At 46.2% G+C, this 19,092-nt stretch overlaps 1 protein-coding gene across 2 annotated transcripts in view; it reads left to right on the top strand.

Moving 5' to 3' along the window:
* The window catches only part of mccc2 (methylcrotonyl-CoA carboxylase subunit 2), a 187,919-nt gene that overhangs the window by 130,760 nt on the left and 38,067 nt on the right, over window positions 1-19,092 (top strand). For both annotated transcript variants that reach the window (XM_072516154.1, XM_072516153.1), the window contains exons 13-14: window positions 15,639-15,705; window positions 16,786-16,942. In XM_072516154.1, the coding sequence (XP_072372255.1) occupies window positions 15,639-15,705; window positions 16,786-16,942 (224 nt within the window). The remainder of the gene's footprint in view (window positions 1-15,638; window positions 15,706-16,785; window positions 16,943-19,092) is intronic.

Below are 19,092 nucleotides of genomic sequence, written 5' to 3'. Positions count from 1 at the left end.
GTGAAATTTGGAATGTTGCAGCCGGCAAGACTGTGGGTTACACACCAGGGCAAACATCACTACTTCGAGACGGCGGAGGAGGTGTGGGCATTTATTCAAGAAGAGAAGTTGGACGAGATTTGAGGAATGGATGTTTGGAAAGAAGTAGCGAGGTGGTGGCAAGGAATTGTAAAGGGGGGAGAGGGGGAGGGCTTATCTGTAAAAATGTTGGACGGGAGAATTTTTTCTCCCCCACCCCCAGAGGGGGGGGGGGGGACACACGAACAAATGTGGGCGCCGTTGGGGAAGGGGACAGGGAAGGGGAGAGGGAACTGCGCCATTAGGGGCGGGGCCAAGAGGGAAGCGCGGGCTTTTCTCCCGCACTACGGAAATTGTGGCGGGAAAAGTGGGCGCAGGATGGAAGGGGGCCCCACACGCAGGGAGGCCAAGGGTAAACGGGGGAAGCTGAGGTCAGCCAGAGTTTGCTGACTCCCGGAAGCAATATGGGGGGAGCAATCAAGCTAGAAGGGAATCTAGCGGGGGGGGGATAAACTGGGTTGTTGCTGCTGAGAGTAAGGGGGAGCTGATATGGGATGGGATGGTCGGGACGGGAGGGCGCCGTCTGGGGGACAAACGGGTGCATGGGACCCGGGTGAGGAGCTGGTTTAAAAAAGGGGATGGCTAGTCGACGATCGGGGGGGGGTAAAGGGCCCCCCAACCCGGTTGATCACGTGGAACGTGAGAGGGTTGAACGGGCCGATTAAGAGGGCAAGGGTATTTGCGCACCTAAAGAGGCTGAAGGCGGATGTGGTTATGCTTCAAGAGACGCACCTGAAAGTGGCGGATCAGGTCAGATTAAGGAAAGGATGGGTGGGACAGGTTTTCCACTCAGGATTAGATGTGAAAAATAGATGAGTGGACTGTTTGAGGCTAAGACCATAGTGGCGGACAGTGGGGGTAGATACGTGATGGTGAGTGGCAGATTGCAAGGTGAGGCAGTGGTGCTGGTGAACGTATATGCCCCGAACTGGGATGACGCGGGTTTTATGAAGCGTATGTTGGGGCGCATCCCGGACCTAGAGATGGGAAGTTTGGTATTGGGGGGGGGACTTCAACACGGTGCTGGACCCAGGGCTGGACCGGTCCAGATCTAGGACCGGGAGGAGGCCGGCAGCGGCCAAGGTGCTTAAGGGGTTTATGGAGCAGGTGGGAGGAGTAGATCCCTGGAGATTTGCTAGACCGAGGAGTAAGGAGTTTTCTTTCTTCTCCCACGTCCATAAAGTATACTCCCGGATAGACTTTTTTGTCCTGGGAAGGGCGCTGATCCCGAAAGTGGCAGGAACGGAATATTCGGCTCTAGCCGTTTCAGATCACGCCCCACACTGGGTGGATCTGGATCTAGGAGAGGAGAAGGAGCAGCGCCCACTTTGGAGATTAGACATGGGACTGTTGGCAGATGAGGGGGTATGTGTAAGGGTGAGGGGATGTATTGAAAGGTACCTAGAGGTCAACGATGATGGAGAGGTCCAGATGGGAGTAGTATGGGAGGCGCTGAAAGCGGTGGTTAGGGGGGAGCTGATTTCCATAAGAGCCCACAAGGGGAAAGAAGAGGGTAAAGAAAGGGAGAGACTGATCGGGGAGATTCTGAGGGTGGATAGGCAATATGCGGAGGCCCCGGATGAAGGGTTATACAGGGAAAGACGGAGACTACAGACGGATTTGACCTGCTGACCACGGGTAAGGCGGAGACGCAGTGGAGGAAGGCACAGGGAATACAATACGAGTATGGGGAAAAGGCGAGCCGATTGCTGGCCCAACAACTGAGGAAGAGGGGGGCGGCGAGAGAGATCGGAGGAATTAGGGACGGGGAGGGAAGGATGGAACAGAGGGCGGAGAGGGTGAACGGGGCGTTTAAGTCATCCTATGAGAGGCTGTATAAGTCCCAACCCCCGGAGGGGAAAGAGGGAATGATGCACTTCTTGGACCAGTTGGAGTTCCCGAGGGTTGAGGAGCAGGAGGTGACAGGTCTGGGAGCGCAGATTGAGGTGGAGGAGGTGGTAAAAGGAATCGGGAACATGCAGGCAGGAGAGGCCCCGGGACCAGATGGGTTCCCGGTGGAATTTTACAGGAGATATGTGGACCTACTGGCCCCACTCCTGGCGAGAACCTTCAATGAGGCTAAGGAAAGGGGGACACTACCCCCGACGATGTCGGAGGTGACGATATCGTTGATCCTGAAACGAGACATAAGACCCGCTGCAGTGCGGGTCACACAGGCCCACCTCCCTCCTAAATGTAGACGCCAAGTTACTGGCCAAGGTGATGGCGACTAGGATAGAGGACTGTGTCCCAGGGGTGGTACATGACGACCAGACAGGGTTTGTTAAAGGGAGGCAATTGAATGCCAACATACGAAGGTTGCTGGGGGTAATGATGATGCCCCCACTGGAGGGGGAGGCGGAGATAGTGGTGGCGATGGATGCAGAGAAGGCATTCGATAGAGTGGAGTGGGACTACCTGTGGGAGGTACTGAAGAGATTTGGATTTGGAGAGGGGTTCATCAGATGGGTTCAGCTCCTGTACGGGGCCCCGGTGGCAAGCGTGGTTACAAACAGGCAACGATCCGACTATTTCCGATTACATAGGGGCACAAGACAGGGGTGTCCCTTGTCCCCGTTACTGTTCGCGTTGGCAATCGAGCCATTGGCCATAGCGCTGAGGGGCTCTAAGAAGTGGAGAGGGGTGCTTAGAGGAGGAGAGGAACATCGGGTGTCATTATATGCGGATGATCTGCTGCTATATGTGGCGGACCCAGTGGAGGGGATGCCTGAGATAATGCAGACACTCAGGGAGTTTGGAGAGTTCTCGGGATACAAATTGAACATGGGAAAGAGTGAACTATTTGTGATGCACCCCGGGGAACAGGGCAGGGGAATAGACGATCTGCCGCTGAGGAGAGTAGCAAGGGACTTTCGATATCTAGGGATCCAGGTGGCTAGGAACTGGGAAACCTTGCATAAACTTAACTTGACACGACAGGTAGAGCAGATGGAGGAGGACTTTAAAAGGTGGGACATGGTGCCCCTGTCATTGGCGGGTAGGGTACAGGCGGTCAAAATGGTGGTCCTCCCGAGGTTTCTTTTCGTGTTTCAGTGCCTCCGCATACTGATTACAAAGGCCTTCTTCAAGAAAGTGGATAGGAGTATTATGAGCTTTGTGTGGGCTGGAAAGACCCCAAGGGTAAAGAGGGGGTTCCTGCAGCGTAGGAGGGACAGAGGGGGACTGGCACTGCCGAGCCTGAGTGATTACTATTGGGCCGCCAACGTGTCTATGATATGTAAGTGGATGAGGGAAGAAGACGGAGCGGCGTGGAAAAGGCTGGAGATGGCGTCCTGTAGGGGAACAAGTTTAAAAGCACTGGCGACGGCGCCGTTACCGTTTTCCCCGAAAAAATACACCACAAACCCAGTGGTGGTGGCGACTTTGAAGATTTGGGGGCAGTGGAGACGACATAGGGGGTGATGGGTGCCTCGGTGTGGTCCCCGATAAGGAACAACCACAGGTTCGTCCCGGGAAGGATAGATGGGGGATTCCAATCTTGCCAACGAGCAGGAATTGTGAAATTGAAGGACTTGTTCTTGGACGGGACGTTCGTGAGTCTGGGAGCACTGGTAGAAAAATACGAGTTGCCACCTGGGAATGCCTTCCGATATATGCAAGTGAGGGCATTTACAAGGCAACAGGTGAGGGAATTTCCGCAGCTCCCGGCGCAGGGGATCCAGGACAGAGTGATCTCGTGGGCATGGGTCGGTGATGGTAAAGTGTCCGATATATACAGGGAAATGAGAGACGAGGGGGAGACGATGGTAGAGGAGCTAAAGGGTAAATGGGAGGAGGAGCTGGGGGAAGAGATTGAGGAGGGGCTGTGGGCAGATGCCCTAAGTAGGGTAAATTCCTCGTCCTCGTGTGCCAGGCTCAGCCTGATCCAATTCAAGGTTCCACACAGGGTGCATATGACGGGAGCAAGGCTGAGTAGATTTTTTGGAGTGGAGGATAGGTGCGGGAGGTGCGCGGGAAGCCCGGCGAACCACACCCACATGTTTTGGTCATGTCCGGTATTGCATGGGTTCTGGGTGGGTGTGGCAAGAGTGATCTCAAAGGTGGTGGGGGTCCGGGTCGAACCAAGCTGGGGGTTGGCTATATTTGGGGTTGCAGAAGAGCCGGGAGTGCAGGAGGCGAGAGAGGCCGATGTTTTGGCCTTTGCGTCCCTAGTAGCCCGGCGAAGGATTCTACTTATGTGGAAAGAAGCTAAACCCCCGGGCGTGGAGGCCTGGATAAACGACATGGCAGGGTTTATAAAATTGGAGCGAATAAAGTACGTACTAAGAGGTTCGACTCAGGGGTTCACCAGGCGGTGGCAACCGTTCCTTGACTATCTCGCAGAGCGATAAGGGAAAACAGGAAAGGCAGCAGCAGCAACCCAGGGGGGAGGGGAGGGTACTTGTGGGTACTTGTTTTTTTTTTGTTCTTTTCCATGCTAGTTGTTTATAATTATATTTATTTTTTCAATGTTACTATTTCTTTTTCTGCACTTGTTGTTAGTTAATATATTGTTTAAATAACGGTCAATGTACATTTTGTTACAAAGTTGTAAAAATGGAAAATTCTTTTTGATCGAAAAACTTTAATAAAATATATATTTTTTAAAAATGGCAGATAAAGAAATATAAAGTAATGCATTGCAAGAACAAGAATAATGAATAAAAATACACCTTAAATGTTAACGGTCTGAATGTAGTTGTGGAGGAAAGAGATCTGGGTGTGCAGATACATAAATTTGTAAAATAAGTGAACAGCTTTGCGCAGGTCAAGGAGACACATCCTGAGTGAGTGAGACACATCCAGAGTGGGAATTGGAACTTGGTAATTTGGTGCAGTGAGGTAATTCGGTGCAGAGTGGGAGAAGGTGCTTTTTCCCTACCGTTTTTTTCTCTTTCTTCTGGCCTGTAACTTTTAATCTGCAGGGAGAGAATCAGAGAGCATCCTGTGATTTTTATTTTTATATTTTATTTTTATTACCTTTTCAAATTGTGTGGGGGGGGAAAACTGAAGTGACATCACAGTAAAGCTGTGACCTGATTGGCTGGTTGGGAATCTACACTAAATTTAAAAATTAAACATTGTTAAACTAATTAAACATAATTACTTAATTATAATTTAGAGGGGTATCTAAGCCAGAGATCGGAGAGTACTGTATTTAGCTTTCCCATTTATAGTAGAAATCTAGTGCTAGGAAACATATGGTTAACAGTAACTTTAAAAAAAAAAATTAAATTCAATTTACGAATTAATTAATGTGATGTCAATTAGAGGGGTGCAGTGCCATGACTGTGAGATGTGGCAGGTCCGGGAGGCTTCCAGCGCCCCGGATGGCTTCATCTGCAGAAAGTGCACCCAACTGGAGCTCCTCACAGACCGCATGGTTCGGTTGGAGCAGCAGTTGGATGCACTTAGGAGCATGCAGGTGGCAGAAAGCGTCATAGATAGCAGTTATATAAATGTGGTCACACCCAAGGTGCAGGCAGAGAAATGGGTGACCACAAGAAGGAGCAGGCAGTCAGTACAGGAATCCCCTGTGGTTGTCCCACTCTCGAACAGGTATACCCCTTTGGATACTGTCGGGGGTGGGGATAGCCTATCAGGGGAAAACATCAGCAGCCACCCCGCACTGGCTCACAGTCAGAGCACTGCACCCCTCTAATTGACATCGCATTAATTAATTAGTAAGTTTCAGTAGGGGAGCATTTCGGGAACAATGACCACAATTCAGTAAGTTTTAAAGTGCTGGTGGACAAGGATAAGAGTGGTCCTAGGGTGAATGTGCTAAATTGGGGGAAGGCTAATTATAACAATATTAGGCGGGAACTGAAGAACCTAGGTTGGGGGCGCATGTTTGAGGGTAAATCAATAACTGACATATGGAGGCTGTCAAATGTCAGTTGAAAGGAATTCAGGACCGGCATGTTCCTGTGCGGAAGAAGGATAAATACGGCAAATTTCGGGAATCTTGGATAATGAGAGATATTGTAGGCCTCGTGAAAAAGAAAATGGAGGCATTTGTCAGGGCTAGAAGGCTGGGAACAGACGAAACCTGTTGGAATATAAGGAAAGTAGGAAGGAACTTAAGCAAGGAGTCAGGAGGGCTAGAAGGGGCCACGAAAAGTCATTGGCAAATAGGGTTAAGGAAAATCCCACGGCTTTTTACACGTACATAAAAAGCAAGAGGATAGCTAGGGAAAGGGTTGGCCCACTGCCGGATAGGCAAGGGCATCTATGTGTGGAGCCAGAGGAAATGGGCAAGGTACTAAATGAATACTTAGCATCAGTATTCACTAAAGAGAAGGAATTGGTGGATGTTGAGTCTGGAGAAGGGTGTGTAGATAGCCTGGGTCACATTGAGATCCAAAAAGACGAGGTGTTGGCGTCTTGAAAAATATTAAGGTAGATAAGTCCCCAGGGCCTGATGCGATCTACCCCAGAATACTGAAGGAGGCTAGAGAGGAAATTGCTGAGGCCTTAACAGAAATCTTTGGATCCTCACTATCTTCAGGTGATGTCCCGGAGGACTGGAGAATAGCCAATGTTGTTCCTTTGTTTAAGAAGGGTAGCAAGGATAATCCAGAGAACTACAGGCCGGTGAGCCTTACGTCAGTGGTAGGGAAATTACTGGAGAGAATCTTTCGAGACAGGATCTACTCCCATTTGGAAGCAAATGGACGTATTAGCGAGAGGCAGCATGGTTTTGTGAAGGGGAGGTTGTATCTCACTAACTTGATAGAGTTTTTCGAAGAGGTCACAAAGATGATTAATGCAGGTAGGGCAGTGGATGTTGTCTATGTGGGCTTCAGTAAGGCCTTTGACAAGGTCCCTCATGGTAGACTAGTACAAAAGGTGAAGTCACACGGGATCAGGGGTGAGCTGGCAAGATGGATACAGAACTGGCTAGGTCACTGGCTAGGGGCTGGTTTAGCACACTGGGCTAAATCGCTGGCTTTTAAAGCAGACCAAGGCAGGCCAGCAGCACGGTTCAATTCCAGTACCAGCCTCCCCGAACAGGCGCTGGAATGTGGCGACTAGGGGCTTTTCACAGTGACTTCATTTGAAGCCTACTTGTGACAAGTGATTTTCATTTCATTTCATTCATTTCATTTCATTTTTCATAGAAGGCAGAGAGTAGCAATGGAAGGGTGCTTTTCTAATTGGAGGGCTGTGACTCGTGGCGTTCCGCAGGGATCAGTGCTGGGACCTTTGCTGTTCGTAGTATATATAAATGATTTGGAGGAAAATGTAACTGGTCTGATTAGTAAGTTTGCTGACGACACAAAGGTTGGTGGAATTGCGGATAGCGATGAGGACTGTCAGAGGATACAGCAGGATTTAGATTGTTTGGAGACTTGGGCGGAGAGATGGCACATGGAGTTTAATCCGGACAAATGTGAGGTAATGCATTTTGGAAGGTCTCATGCAGGTAGGGAATATACAGTGAATGGTAGAACCCTCAAGAGTATTGAAAGTCAGAGAGATCTAGGTGTACAGGTCCACAGATCACTGAAAGGAGTGGAGAAGGTAGTCAAGAAGGCATACGGCATGCTTGCCTTCATTGGCCGGGGCATTGAGTATAAGAATTGGCAAGTCATGTTGCAGCTGTAGAGAACCTTAGTTAGGCCACACTTGGAGTATAGTGTTCAATTCTGGTCGCCACACTACCAGAAGGATGTGCTGCTTTACTTCTTTTGTGAACATAAGAACTAAGAGCAGGAGTAGGCCATCTGGCCCCTCGAGCCTGCTCCACCATTCAATGAAATCATGGCTAATCTTTTGTGGACTCAGCTCCACTTTCCGACCCGAACACCATAACCCTGAATCCCTTTATTCTTCAAAAAACTATCTATCTTTATCTTAAAAACATTTAATGAAGGAGCCTCTACTGCTTCACTGGGCAAGGAATTCCATAGATTCACAACCCTTTGGGTGAAGAAGTTCCTCCTAAACTCAGTCCTAAATCTACTTCCCCTTATTTTGAGGCTATGCCCCCTAGTTCTGCTTTCACCCGCCAGTGGAAACAACCTGCCCGCATCTATCCTATCTATTTCCTTCATAATCTTATATGTTTCTAGAAGATCCCCCCTCATCTAAATTCCAACGAGTACAGTCCCAGTCTACTCAAACTCTCCTCGTAATCCAACCCCTTCACCTCTGGGATTAACCTAGTGAATCTCCACTGCACACCCTCCAATGCCAGTACGTCCTTTCTCAAGTAAGGAGACCAAAACTGAACACAATACTCCAGGTGTGGCCTCACTAACACCTTATACAATTGCAGCATAACCTCCCTAGTCTTAAACTCCATCCCTCTAACAATGAAGGACAAAATTCCATTTGCCTTCTTAATCACCTGTTGTACCTGTAAACCAACTTTTTGTGACTCATGCACTAGCACACCCAGGTCTCTGTGCACAGCAGCATGTTTTAATATTTTATCATTTAAATAATAATCCCTTTTGCTGTTATTTCTACCAAAATGTATAACCTCACATTTGTCAACATTGTATTCCAACTGCCAGACCCTAGCCCATTCACTTAGCCTATCCAAATCCCTCTGCAGACTTCCAGTATCCTCTGCACTTTTTGCTTTCCATCTTAACTTAGTGTCGTCTGCAAACTTGGACACATTGCCCTTGGTCCCCAACTCCAAATCATTTATGTAAATTGTGAACAGTTGTGGGCCCAACACTGATCCCTGAGGGACACCACTAGCTACTGATTGCCAACCAGAGAAACACCCATTAATCCCCACTCTTTGCTTTCTATTAATTAACCAATCCTCTATCCATGCTACTACTTTCCCCTTAATGCCTTGCATCTTTATCTTATGCAGCAACCTTTTGTGTGGCACCTTGTCAAGGGCTTTCTGGAAATCCAGATATACCACATCCATTGGCTCCCCGTTATCTACCGCACTGTTAATGTCCTCAAAAAATTCCACTAAATTAGTTAGGCACGACCTGCCCTTTATGAACCCATGCTGCATCTGCCCAATGGGACAATTTCCATCCAGATGCCTCGCTATTTCTTCCTTGATGATAGATTCCAGCATCTTCCCTACTACCGAAGTTAAGCTCACTGGCCTATAATTACCCGCTTTCTGCCTACCTCCTTTTTTAAATAGTGGTGTCACGTTTGTTAATTTCCAATCCGCCGGGACCACCCCAGAGTCTAGTGAATTTTGGTAAATTATCACTAGTGCATTTGCAATTTCCCTAGCCATCTCTTTTAGCACTCTGGGATGCATTCCATCAGGTCCAGGAGACTTGTCTACCTCCTTGGTGATAACAATCCTCTCAAGGTCCTCACCTGTCATAGCCTCATTTCCATCAGTCACTGGCATGTTATTTGTGTCTTCCACTGTGAAGACCGACCCAAAAAACCTGTTCAGTTCCTCAGCCATTTCCTCATATCCCATTGTTAAATCTCCCTTCTCATCCTCTAAAGGACCAATATTTACCTTAGCCACTCTTTTTTGTTTTATATATTTGTAGAAACTTTTACTATCTGTTTTTATATTCTGAGCAAGTTTACTCTCATAATCTATCTTACTCTTTATAGCTTTTTTAGTAGCTTTCTGTTGCCCCCTAAAGATTTCCCAGTCCTCTAGTCTACCACTGATCTTTGCTACTTTGTATGTTTTTTCCTTCAATTTGATACTCTCCCTTATTTCCTTCGATATCCACGGTTGATTTTCCCTCTTTTTACCGTCCTTCCTTTTTGTTGGTATAAACCTTTGCTGAGCACTGTGAAAAATCACTTGGAAGGTTCTCCACTGTTCCTCAACTGTTTCACCATAAAGTCTTTTCTCCCAGTCTATCTTAGCTAGTTCTTCTCTCATCCCATTGTAATCTACTTTGTTTAAGCACAAAACACTAGTGCTTGATTTTACCTTCTCACACTCCATCTGTATTTTAAATTCCAACATATTGTGATCGCTCCTTCCGAGAGGATCCCTAACTATGAGATCCTGAATCAATCCTGTCTCATTACACAGGACCAGATCTAGGACCGCTTGTTCCCTCGTAGGTTCCATTACATACTGTTCTAGGAAACTATCGCGGATACATTCTATAAACTCCTCCTCAAGGCTGCCTTGACCGACCTGGTTAAATGGAACAATAACCTAAAAATCTTTTTGTACATGGACTATTCTAAAATTGGCATTTATCTGAGAACTCTTAATTGAGAGTTGGCTGATTTTTTTTTAATGAGTGATGCATTTGTTCCAATATTAAATTTTTTCTCAGTTTTAATTAAAGATCTATTTGCTGTTTGATATGCAGTTTGTATGAGCCACATGGTATCTACAGCTGTTAATTTAATTACAAATTATTTTTAAATGCTCATGTTTTTAAAACGAGTATTGGACTATACTTGGGTGTTCTAGAAATGGTGTATCCATTACTAGAACACAGAACATACAGTGCAGAGGGAGGCCATTCGGCCCATAGAGTCTGCACCGACCCACTCAAGCCTGCTCTTCCACCCTATCTCCACAGTCCAGTAACCCCTCCTAACCTTTTGGACACTAAGGGTAATTTCGCTTGGCCAATCCAAGAGTCAAAATGCTGAAGATTCGCGACACAGGGAACTCTACAGTGCAGAGAAGTAGGAGTTGTGATTTGGACGTAAGGTGGTGAGGGAGCACCTGGGGGGTCCGGACCTAGGTGTGGGGTGCTCAGTCTCATCGGGGCCCATTAATGGAGGTGCCCTCCTGCTCTTCTTCCAGAGCCAAAGTGGGATAACCTGCTGGACTCCGATTCCCCCTAGCCCCTGAACTCCTAATGCCACCTCAAAATTGAGGCTGGGGTGGGAAGCAGCCATTAATTAGTGTGAAGCACGAAGGGTTGCCGTAAGCCTCATCCACCCTTTAAACTGGCAGAGAGGTCAGGGGTGGGTAAGAAGGTGGTGGGGGGCCTTCAAATTCTGCTCATTGGAATTGGAATAGTTTATTGCCACATGTACCGAGGTACAGTGAAAAGTATTTTTCTGCATGCAGCTCAAACAGATCATTTAGTACATGAAAAGAAAATACGTAATAGGACAACACAAGGTACACAATGTAAATACTTAGACACCGACATTGGGTGAAGCATACAGGAGTGTAGTATTAATCAGATCAGTCCATAAGAGGGTCGTTTCGGAGTCTGGTAACAGCGGTGAAGAAACTGTTTTTGAATCTCTTTGTGTGTGTTCTCAGACTTTTTAATCTCCTGCCCTATGGAAGAAGTTGGAAGAGTGAGTAAGCCAGGCAGGAGGGGTCTTTGATTGTGTTGGCCCCAGCTTTCCCAAGGCAGCGAGAGGTGCAGACAGAGTCAATGGATGGGAGGCGGGTTTGTGTGATGGTCCGGGCGGCGTTTACGACTCTCTGAAGTTTCTTGCGATCTTGGGCCGAGCAGTTGCCAGACCAGACCAGGCTGTGATGCAGCCAGAAAGGATGCTTTCTATGGCGCACCTGTAAACGTTGGTAAAAGTCAGTGCGGACATGCCGAATTTCCTTAGTTTCCTGAGAAAGTATAGGTGCTGTTGTGCTTTCTTGGTGGTAGCGTGATGTGGGTGGACCAGGACAGATTTTTGTGTGATGTCTGCAAAGGAAGGAACGTTTAATGCACCTTAAGATATAGAATCCATTTTTACTTTTCAACTAATGAACATTATAGCAGACCATGGTTTAAAATTTCATCAGAGAATCATGGAATGATGCACAACAGGGGATCACTGTGTAAGTGTCAGCATTCTGAAACACCATGGGCGGGATTCTCCCCTACCCGGCGGAGTGGGTGGTCCCGGCGTCGAGGAGTGGCGTGAACCACTCCGGCGTCGGGCTGCCCCAAAGGTGCGGAATCCTCCGCACCTTCAGGAGCAAGGCCGGCCCCAGAGTGGTTTGCGCCGGCCGGCGGGGCAGGGGCTTGGCACCACGCCAACCGGCGCCGAAGGGCCTCCGCCGGCCGACGCGAGTTGGCGCATGCGCGGGAGCGCCAGCGTGTGCTGGCATCATCCCAGCGCATGCGCAGGGGGGGTTCATCTCCGCGTCAGCCGACGCGGAACAATAGAGTGCCCCCACGGCACAGACCCACCCGCGGATCGGTGGGCCCCGATCGCGGGCCAGGCCACTGTGGCGGCACCTCCGATGCCAGATCCCCCGGAGGCTGCTCGTGCAGCCAGGTCCCGCCGGCAAATACCTGGTGTAACATACACCAGCGGGACTGACCGAAAACGGGCGGCCACTCGGCCCATTACGGACCTGAGAATCGCCGGGGGGGGGTCCGCTGCGAGTGGCCGCCGACCGGCGCAGCGCGATTCCTGCCCCCGCCAAATCCCCGCCACTGGAGAATTCGTCAGCCGGTTGGGGCGGGATTCACGGGGGGGGGGGCGGAGAATCCCACCCCATCTAATTAGTCTCACTCTCCTGCTCTGCTGCTGTAACTTAAAAAAGATCCTTCAAATATTTATTAATTCCCTTTTGAAAGTTACTGTTGGATCTGTTTTACCACTCTTTCAGATAATTTCAAAGATTTTATTTTCTTTCATGTCGCATTTATGAGTAATTTATAATTCTATTCTGCTTTTCTCTCTCAGATGAGAATGTGTAAAATGCTTACGCTGTCATCGACTTTCAGTCTAAACTCAGTATATTAAAAATTAACCAGCAACACTTATCAAAGCACTGCAAATAACTGACATCCTTTTCCTAATCTTTCTGTTGATTTTTTGGGGAAATGTTTTGTTGACAGCATCAAGGGAGTTGACTCAAAGAGATTTGACAGTGAGAAGCAGTTCAATTTAAAGTAAATTTGATCATAAATTTTCACAAAAGGCTATTGTTGCTGATGCTTTTATGCACCTTGAGCTTTGATTTTAAATAAAGATAACGTGTTCAACAGCTACCGCACTTTGTGTTTTATAGCTTCCACAGTGTCCGTCGCCAGCAATCATTTATACAGAAATTGCCACTTCTGCCCGAGTAAATGTGGGCGATTCATCGAAGTGGAAGTTTGCAGTTCCATTAAATTTGAACAAAGATGAAAGTATCAGCTGTCCACAATGATAATAATAATATGCATACAGTGTAGATTGAGTAGTTTAGAGCCTAAATAGCCTTTTATGCAATTTAGAAAGGTCTGAAAAAGCATCTTAAAATTGTTTCCTTCACAAGCAGTCCTCTGCAGACTTTTTAAATGTGCATCCAGGTAGACTCATGATTAAAGACAGATTTGTGTAGTCTGGGCAAGTAGCAGAATGGATAGTGCACTGTCTACAAAGCACAAAACAGAGAATAAGGATTCTCCGGGGCAGCACGGTAGCATTGTGGATAGCACAATTGCTTCACAGCTCCAGGGTCCCAGGTTCGATTCCGGCTTGGTTCACTGTCTGTGCGGAGTCTGCACATCCTACCCGTGTGTGCGTGAGTTTCCTCCGGGTTCTCCGGTTTCCTCCCACAGTCCAAAGATGTGCAGGTTAGGTGGATTGGCCATGATAAATTGCCCTTAGTGTCCAAAATTGCCCTTAGTGTTGGGTGGGGTTACTGGGTTATGGGGATAGGGTGGAGGTGTTGACCTTGGGTAGGGTGCTCTTTCCAAGAGCCGGTGCAGACTCGAGGGGCCGAATGGCCTCCTTCTGCACTGTAAATTCTATGATAATCTATGATGATTGAACTCTAAACTCTCAAATGTGTGAAGTTGTGTTCCATAAGGATTGTTCACAATTTAGATAAATGATTTGGACTTGGGAATTGGAAATACAATTTCAAAATGTATGGGACACCAAATTTGGTGTAGCTAAAGAAAAGAGAAGACTAAAGAGTTTGATCGAATAGGTAACAAAAAATGCTTCAGCATGTGACGGAGGACAGAACTAGGGACCATAACTATAACAAAGTCACAAATAAATTCTGTAGGGAATTAAAGAAAAACTTATTTCCAACAATAACAACTTATATAGTACCTTTGCTATAATGAAATGTCCCAAAGGTCTTCACAGGAGTATTATAAAATGCAGCATGACACTAAGCCATATAAGGTGATTAGGTGCTATTAGGCCATTTTACCAAAAATTTGGTCAAGAGGTTGATTTTAAGGAGTGTTATAAAGGAGGATTTGTCCAGAGAATGTTTAAAATGTGGAACTTATCATCGAATTTACAGAGCAGAAGGAGGCCATTCGGCCCATCGAGTCTGCACCGGCTCTTGGAATGAGCACCCTACCCAAGGTCAACAACTCCCCATAACCCAGTAACCCCACCGAACACTAAGGGCAATTTATCACTGCCAATCCACCTAACCTGCACATCTTTGGACTGTGGGAGGAAACCGGAGCACCCGGAGTAAACCCACGCACACACGGGGAGGATGTGCAGACTCCGCACAGACAGTGACCCAAGCCGGAATCGAATCTGGGACCCTGGAGCTGTGAAGCAATTGTGCTATCCACAATGCTACCGTGCTGCCCAACTTGATACTACAAGGAGTAGTTAAGGCAACTAGCATAAATATATTTAAGGCAAAGCTAGATAAACACATGAGTGTAAATGGCATGGAAGAATATGATAATTGGGGTTAAAGAAGAAGTGTGGAGGGGGCTCGTAATCACTAAGGACTGCTATGGGTCTGTTTCTGTGCTGTGAATACTATGGATCATTTCTTGCCTTTCAGTCAGTGCTTTGGCCTTTTTACAGCACTTCAAGAAATACATCTTACACAATGTGACTCTAGTGTGATTTTTAAAATCCTTTAAGAGGGTAATGCTGTTGTGCTGGATGTGAAGAAAGTGCTAAAAATAAAAAATAAACATCACCCCTTACAGAAAAATCTAACTAGCTCCAGCATGTTTTCAGTATTCTGCAGAGGTGTGGGCGACCCAACAGCTAGAACATTGGAGGCTCTCAGTTGATAGGTCAAAGGCTGAACCTCAGTTTCTTAGAATCATAGAATTTACAGTGCCGAAGGAGGCCATTTAGCCCATCGAGTCTGCACCAGCCCTTGGAAAGAGCACCCTATTTAAACCCATGCCTCCAACCTATCGCCGTACCCAGTAACCCTACCTAATCTTTTGGACACTAAGGGTAAATTTAGCATGGCCAATCCACCTAACCTGCACATCCTTGGACTGTGGGTGGAAACCGGAGCACCCGGAGGAAACCCATGCAGACACGGGAGAAAGCACAAACTCCACAGTCTGACAAGGCTGGAATTGAACTCGGGTCACTGGAGCTGTGAGGCTAGTTTCTTATAAATTTTCTTATGACGCAAAAATAGGCTGGAAAAAATGTTATGAAGACGTAAGTACACTACAGAAAGATATGGCTCGATTAAGTGAGTGGACAAAGATCTGGCAAACGGAGTATTATGTGGGAATATGTGAAATTGTCCATTCTGGCAGGAAGAATTCTTCTAGGTGCTTGTGCTTTGTTTTCTCCTGACAGTAATAAAATTAAACATAAACTTGTCTGACATCAGGGTTATTCGGTGTGTTTCATTATCAGGGCTATGTACCTTGCTACTGTTTTCTTGCTTAAGACCCTCCAAACCAATGTACCTCTTTATTTATTTTCAGGGAACTCATTTTATTGAGCTGTGCTGTCAGCGGAACATCCCCCTCATATTTCTACAGAACATAACAGGTGAGAAAGAAGAGGAGAATTTCTGCCCATATTTTGGACACAACAACAAATCAGAATAAGAGCGTTATCTTTTCATTCAGTTGTGGTCATTGTGAACTATATGCCTATCCATACCTGATGGTCATGGTATCATGACAGATACAGACCCAAAGATTAAAAGAGCCAAGGGGGCGTCCTAAAAATTGTAAAATCTTCCTCCGCCTTTGCAATTTAATATTCATTTAATTGATTTTATTTTGTGTTTTCATAACTAGATGATTATTTTTAAAGTGTATTTCTCAGCATCCTTTCACCACCTCTTAAAAGTTTAAGTGATTAGCTACCACCTGTAGATATACCTCGGAATGTCCTTCTGAGCAAATTTCTCTATAGGGTCAGTGAGAAGTAACTGAGCTGGAGCTTTCAATTTTTTCGTCAGATAAAATTACCCTTTTTTATTGTTACTGTGAACGTTTGTATTTGTGCTTGTGTATTCAGATTTTGTCAGTTCCATTTCCACATTGTGTGTGTACTTCTTTCTCCATGTGGCTCTATCCTGTGGAAGTTTCCATTGCCCATGTGACATCAACAAGGCCCTAGAGTCATTTGCTTGACATATACTGAAAACTGTCTCCATCTTTTGCATGTCCAGATTGACTTATGTTATATGTCACCACTTTTGTGTTAGAATAACAGCTACTTCAATGCTGTTGGAGCAATGTGTGGCTTTAAATAAAAGTCCGAAATAATTATTTCACTTTTAGCAGTATGTAAGCGCATTTAATGGGTATTAAATGCTTTTTCCTGCCACTTTAACAGCAGCATTAATCTGAATGATGTCACCACATCCTATCCACTCTATAACAAAGTGAATGTCGACTGAATCTTAATGGACAGACCTTATAAATGAATATAATTACAACAGACTGACTGCAAAATAAAAAGTGAGATGTTAGAAAAAATTGTATTGACAGACATCTCAGTATCTTTATCCAGAGTTATATTTTCCTTCAGTTGCTTTGGAATGTTTTTTAGATTTAGAATTTGAGTGCGAAAGACTGAGTAAATGTGGCCTAATTAATTGTTACTTCCTAACATAAGGTTTCATGGTCGGAAGAGAATATGAAGCTGGTGGAATAGCTAAAGATGGAGCCAAAATGGTGACTGCAGTTGCATGTGCAAATGTTCCCAAAATTACTGTAATTGTTGGAGGATCCTATGGTGCTGGAAACTATGGAATGTGTGGAAGAGCATATAGGCAAGTAGCTGAACTATATGTTACTCTATACTACGTTTGGTACAGTTAGAAAACGGGGAAAAAAATAGGAAATGCTGGAAATACTCAGCAGCAATGGCAGCATCTGTGGATTGAGATACAAATATTTCAGAGGAATGGCCTTTCATCAGAACTGTGAAAAGTTTGAGAGACAATAGATTTTAAGCAAGTGAGTGGGATGGAGGGGTGGTTGAGGTGATGTTGGATGCAGGTGGGGAAAAAGAACAAAAGGCTATGTCTGATCGAGTGGAAGACGGGCGCGTTTAAAAGTCAAAAGGGTTGACGGTGCAAGGTCAAAGGGACAAACAACAAGTAAACAAAATAATGTAGCTAGAGGAGAGATGTGTGGCAGAATCATGAATAGATGCCTGTTTCCCCTTTCTCTGGTTGTACGGGATCCATGTTTACTTTTGCTAATCTCTTTTTACATACCTTTGTAATAATGTCCATGAGGCCCATGGGGATACCCTAATCAATCTCCCCATGAGACTCGAGAAATACAAACTTCCCTGCTAGCGGGCGAAGGCCCGCCCAGCTATGCCTCATAATTAACCTGTATAAAAGCCAGCCGGGACAGGGACTGGCATGTTAGTAGTCCCGACTGGGACTTGTACTGTGTGTATGCCGCCTCAGTGGCTGTTTCCTTTGATCATGAGTAAACTAACGTTTACTCGACTACTCTGCCTCCAGGGTCTTTATACTGCCAACTAGGTGGAAGCAGTGATAATGATTCTGGATGTCCCAGCTGCACTGGGATATTGCCACGCAGCAACGTGTTTGATAGAATTTGAAAATGCCGCTCTTTGGAAGGTTAGAGACCTTTGATGCAGGCCTGGAAGATTTGGTCCAATACGCCAAGTGAATGAGGTGCTTTTTCCAGACTAACGGCATCCGTGGAGATGACCGGCAGAAGGTAATCCTCCTGACTATCTGCAGGCCCCTAACCTTCGGCATAATTAAAAGCCTCACATATTCTGCTGCTCGGATTCAAAGTCCTTTGATGAGCTGGTGGAGTTGGTATCCAATTATTATGACCTTAAACCATCTATAATTATGCAACGATACCGATTCACTACTGCTGTACAGACTTCAGGGGAATCAGTTACGGACTTTATAACTCGACTCCGAAGACCGGCTGGGCATTGCGAGTTCAGTCTATCCTTTTCGGAGATGTTAAGGGATCATTTGGTGTGTATGGTTAACAATATGGCCACTCAAAGAAAGTTGTTGGTGGAGCCTACACTGGAGTTGCAGCTGGTCAAGCGTGACTCGTGCCTCGATACTGGGGATATTGGCCTGGGAGATGACTCTTACATTGGTACACCTATCCTGCCAATGAATTTGGAGGATTTTACGGAGGCAACGTTTGTTCTAAAGGAGGATTGGCCCAGAGAATGTTTAGAATGTGGAACTTGATACCATAAGGAGTAGTTGAAGCAACTCGCATAAATATATTTAAAGCAAAGCTAGATAAACACATGAGGGTAAATGGCATGGAAGAATATGTTAATGGGGTTAAAGAAGAAGTGAAAGGGGGCTCGTGGGGACCATCTAAACTGTATAGACCTGTTTCTGTGCTGTGAATACCGGATTATTGCTTGGCTTTCTGTCAGTGCTTTGGCCTTTTTACAGCACTTCTATGAAACACATCTTAGATGGTGTGCCTCCAGTGTGATTTGAATAAACCTTTAAGAGGGTAATGCTGCGATTATAAAATGAGCGTGAAAAGGGCCTCCCACCTGGATAGATATCCTATGCTGCGTGTGGAGGATTTGTATGCAAAACTAGCCGAATGACGTGCTGTTAGGTGAATTGGATATTCTGAATTCTCCCTCGGTGTACCCGAACAGGCGCTGTAGTGTGGCAACTAAGGGATTTTTACAGTAACTTCATTGCAGTCTTAATGTAAGCTTACTATTCATGAAACTGAATATGAGCCCCGCAGATTTCAAAAGTAGGTGACTAGCAATACCCACAGTAGTCTATACGAGTATACTTGACTCCCCTTCGGGGTTTTTTCCACACGTGCAGAATTCAAGAGAGTGATGGAAGGCATCCTCCAGGGCTACCCAAAGTGGCAGTATACCTGGATGACATGCTCATTATGGGGGCCTCCGGGAAGGAGGACTTAG

The sequence above is a fragment of the Scyliorhinus torazame genome, chromosome 9, assembly GCF_047496885.1.
Source record: "Scyliorhinus torazame isolate Kashiwa2021f chromosome 9, sScyTor2.1, whole genome shotgun sequence".
NCBI classification, from domain to species: Eukaryota; Metazoa; Chordata; class Chondrichthyes; order Carcharhiniformes; family Scyliorhinidae; genus Scyliorhinus; species Scyliorhinus torazame.
This window is presented reverse-complemented; position numbering and strand designations above follow the sequence as displayed.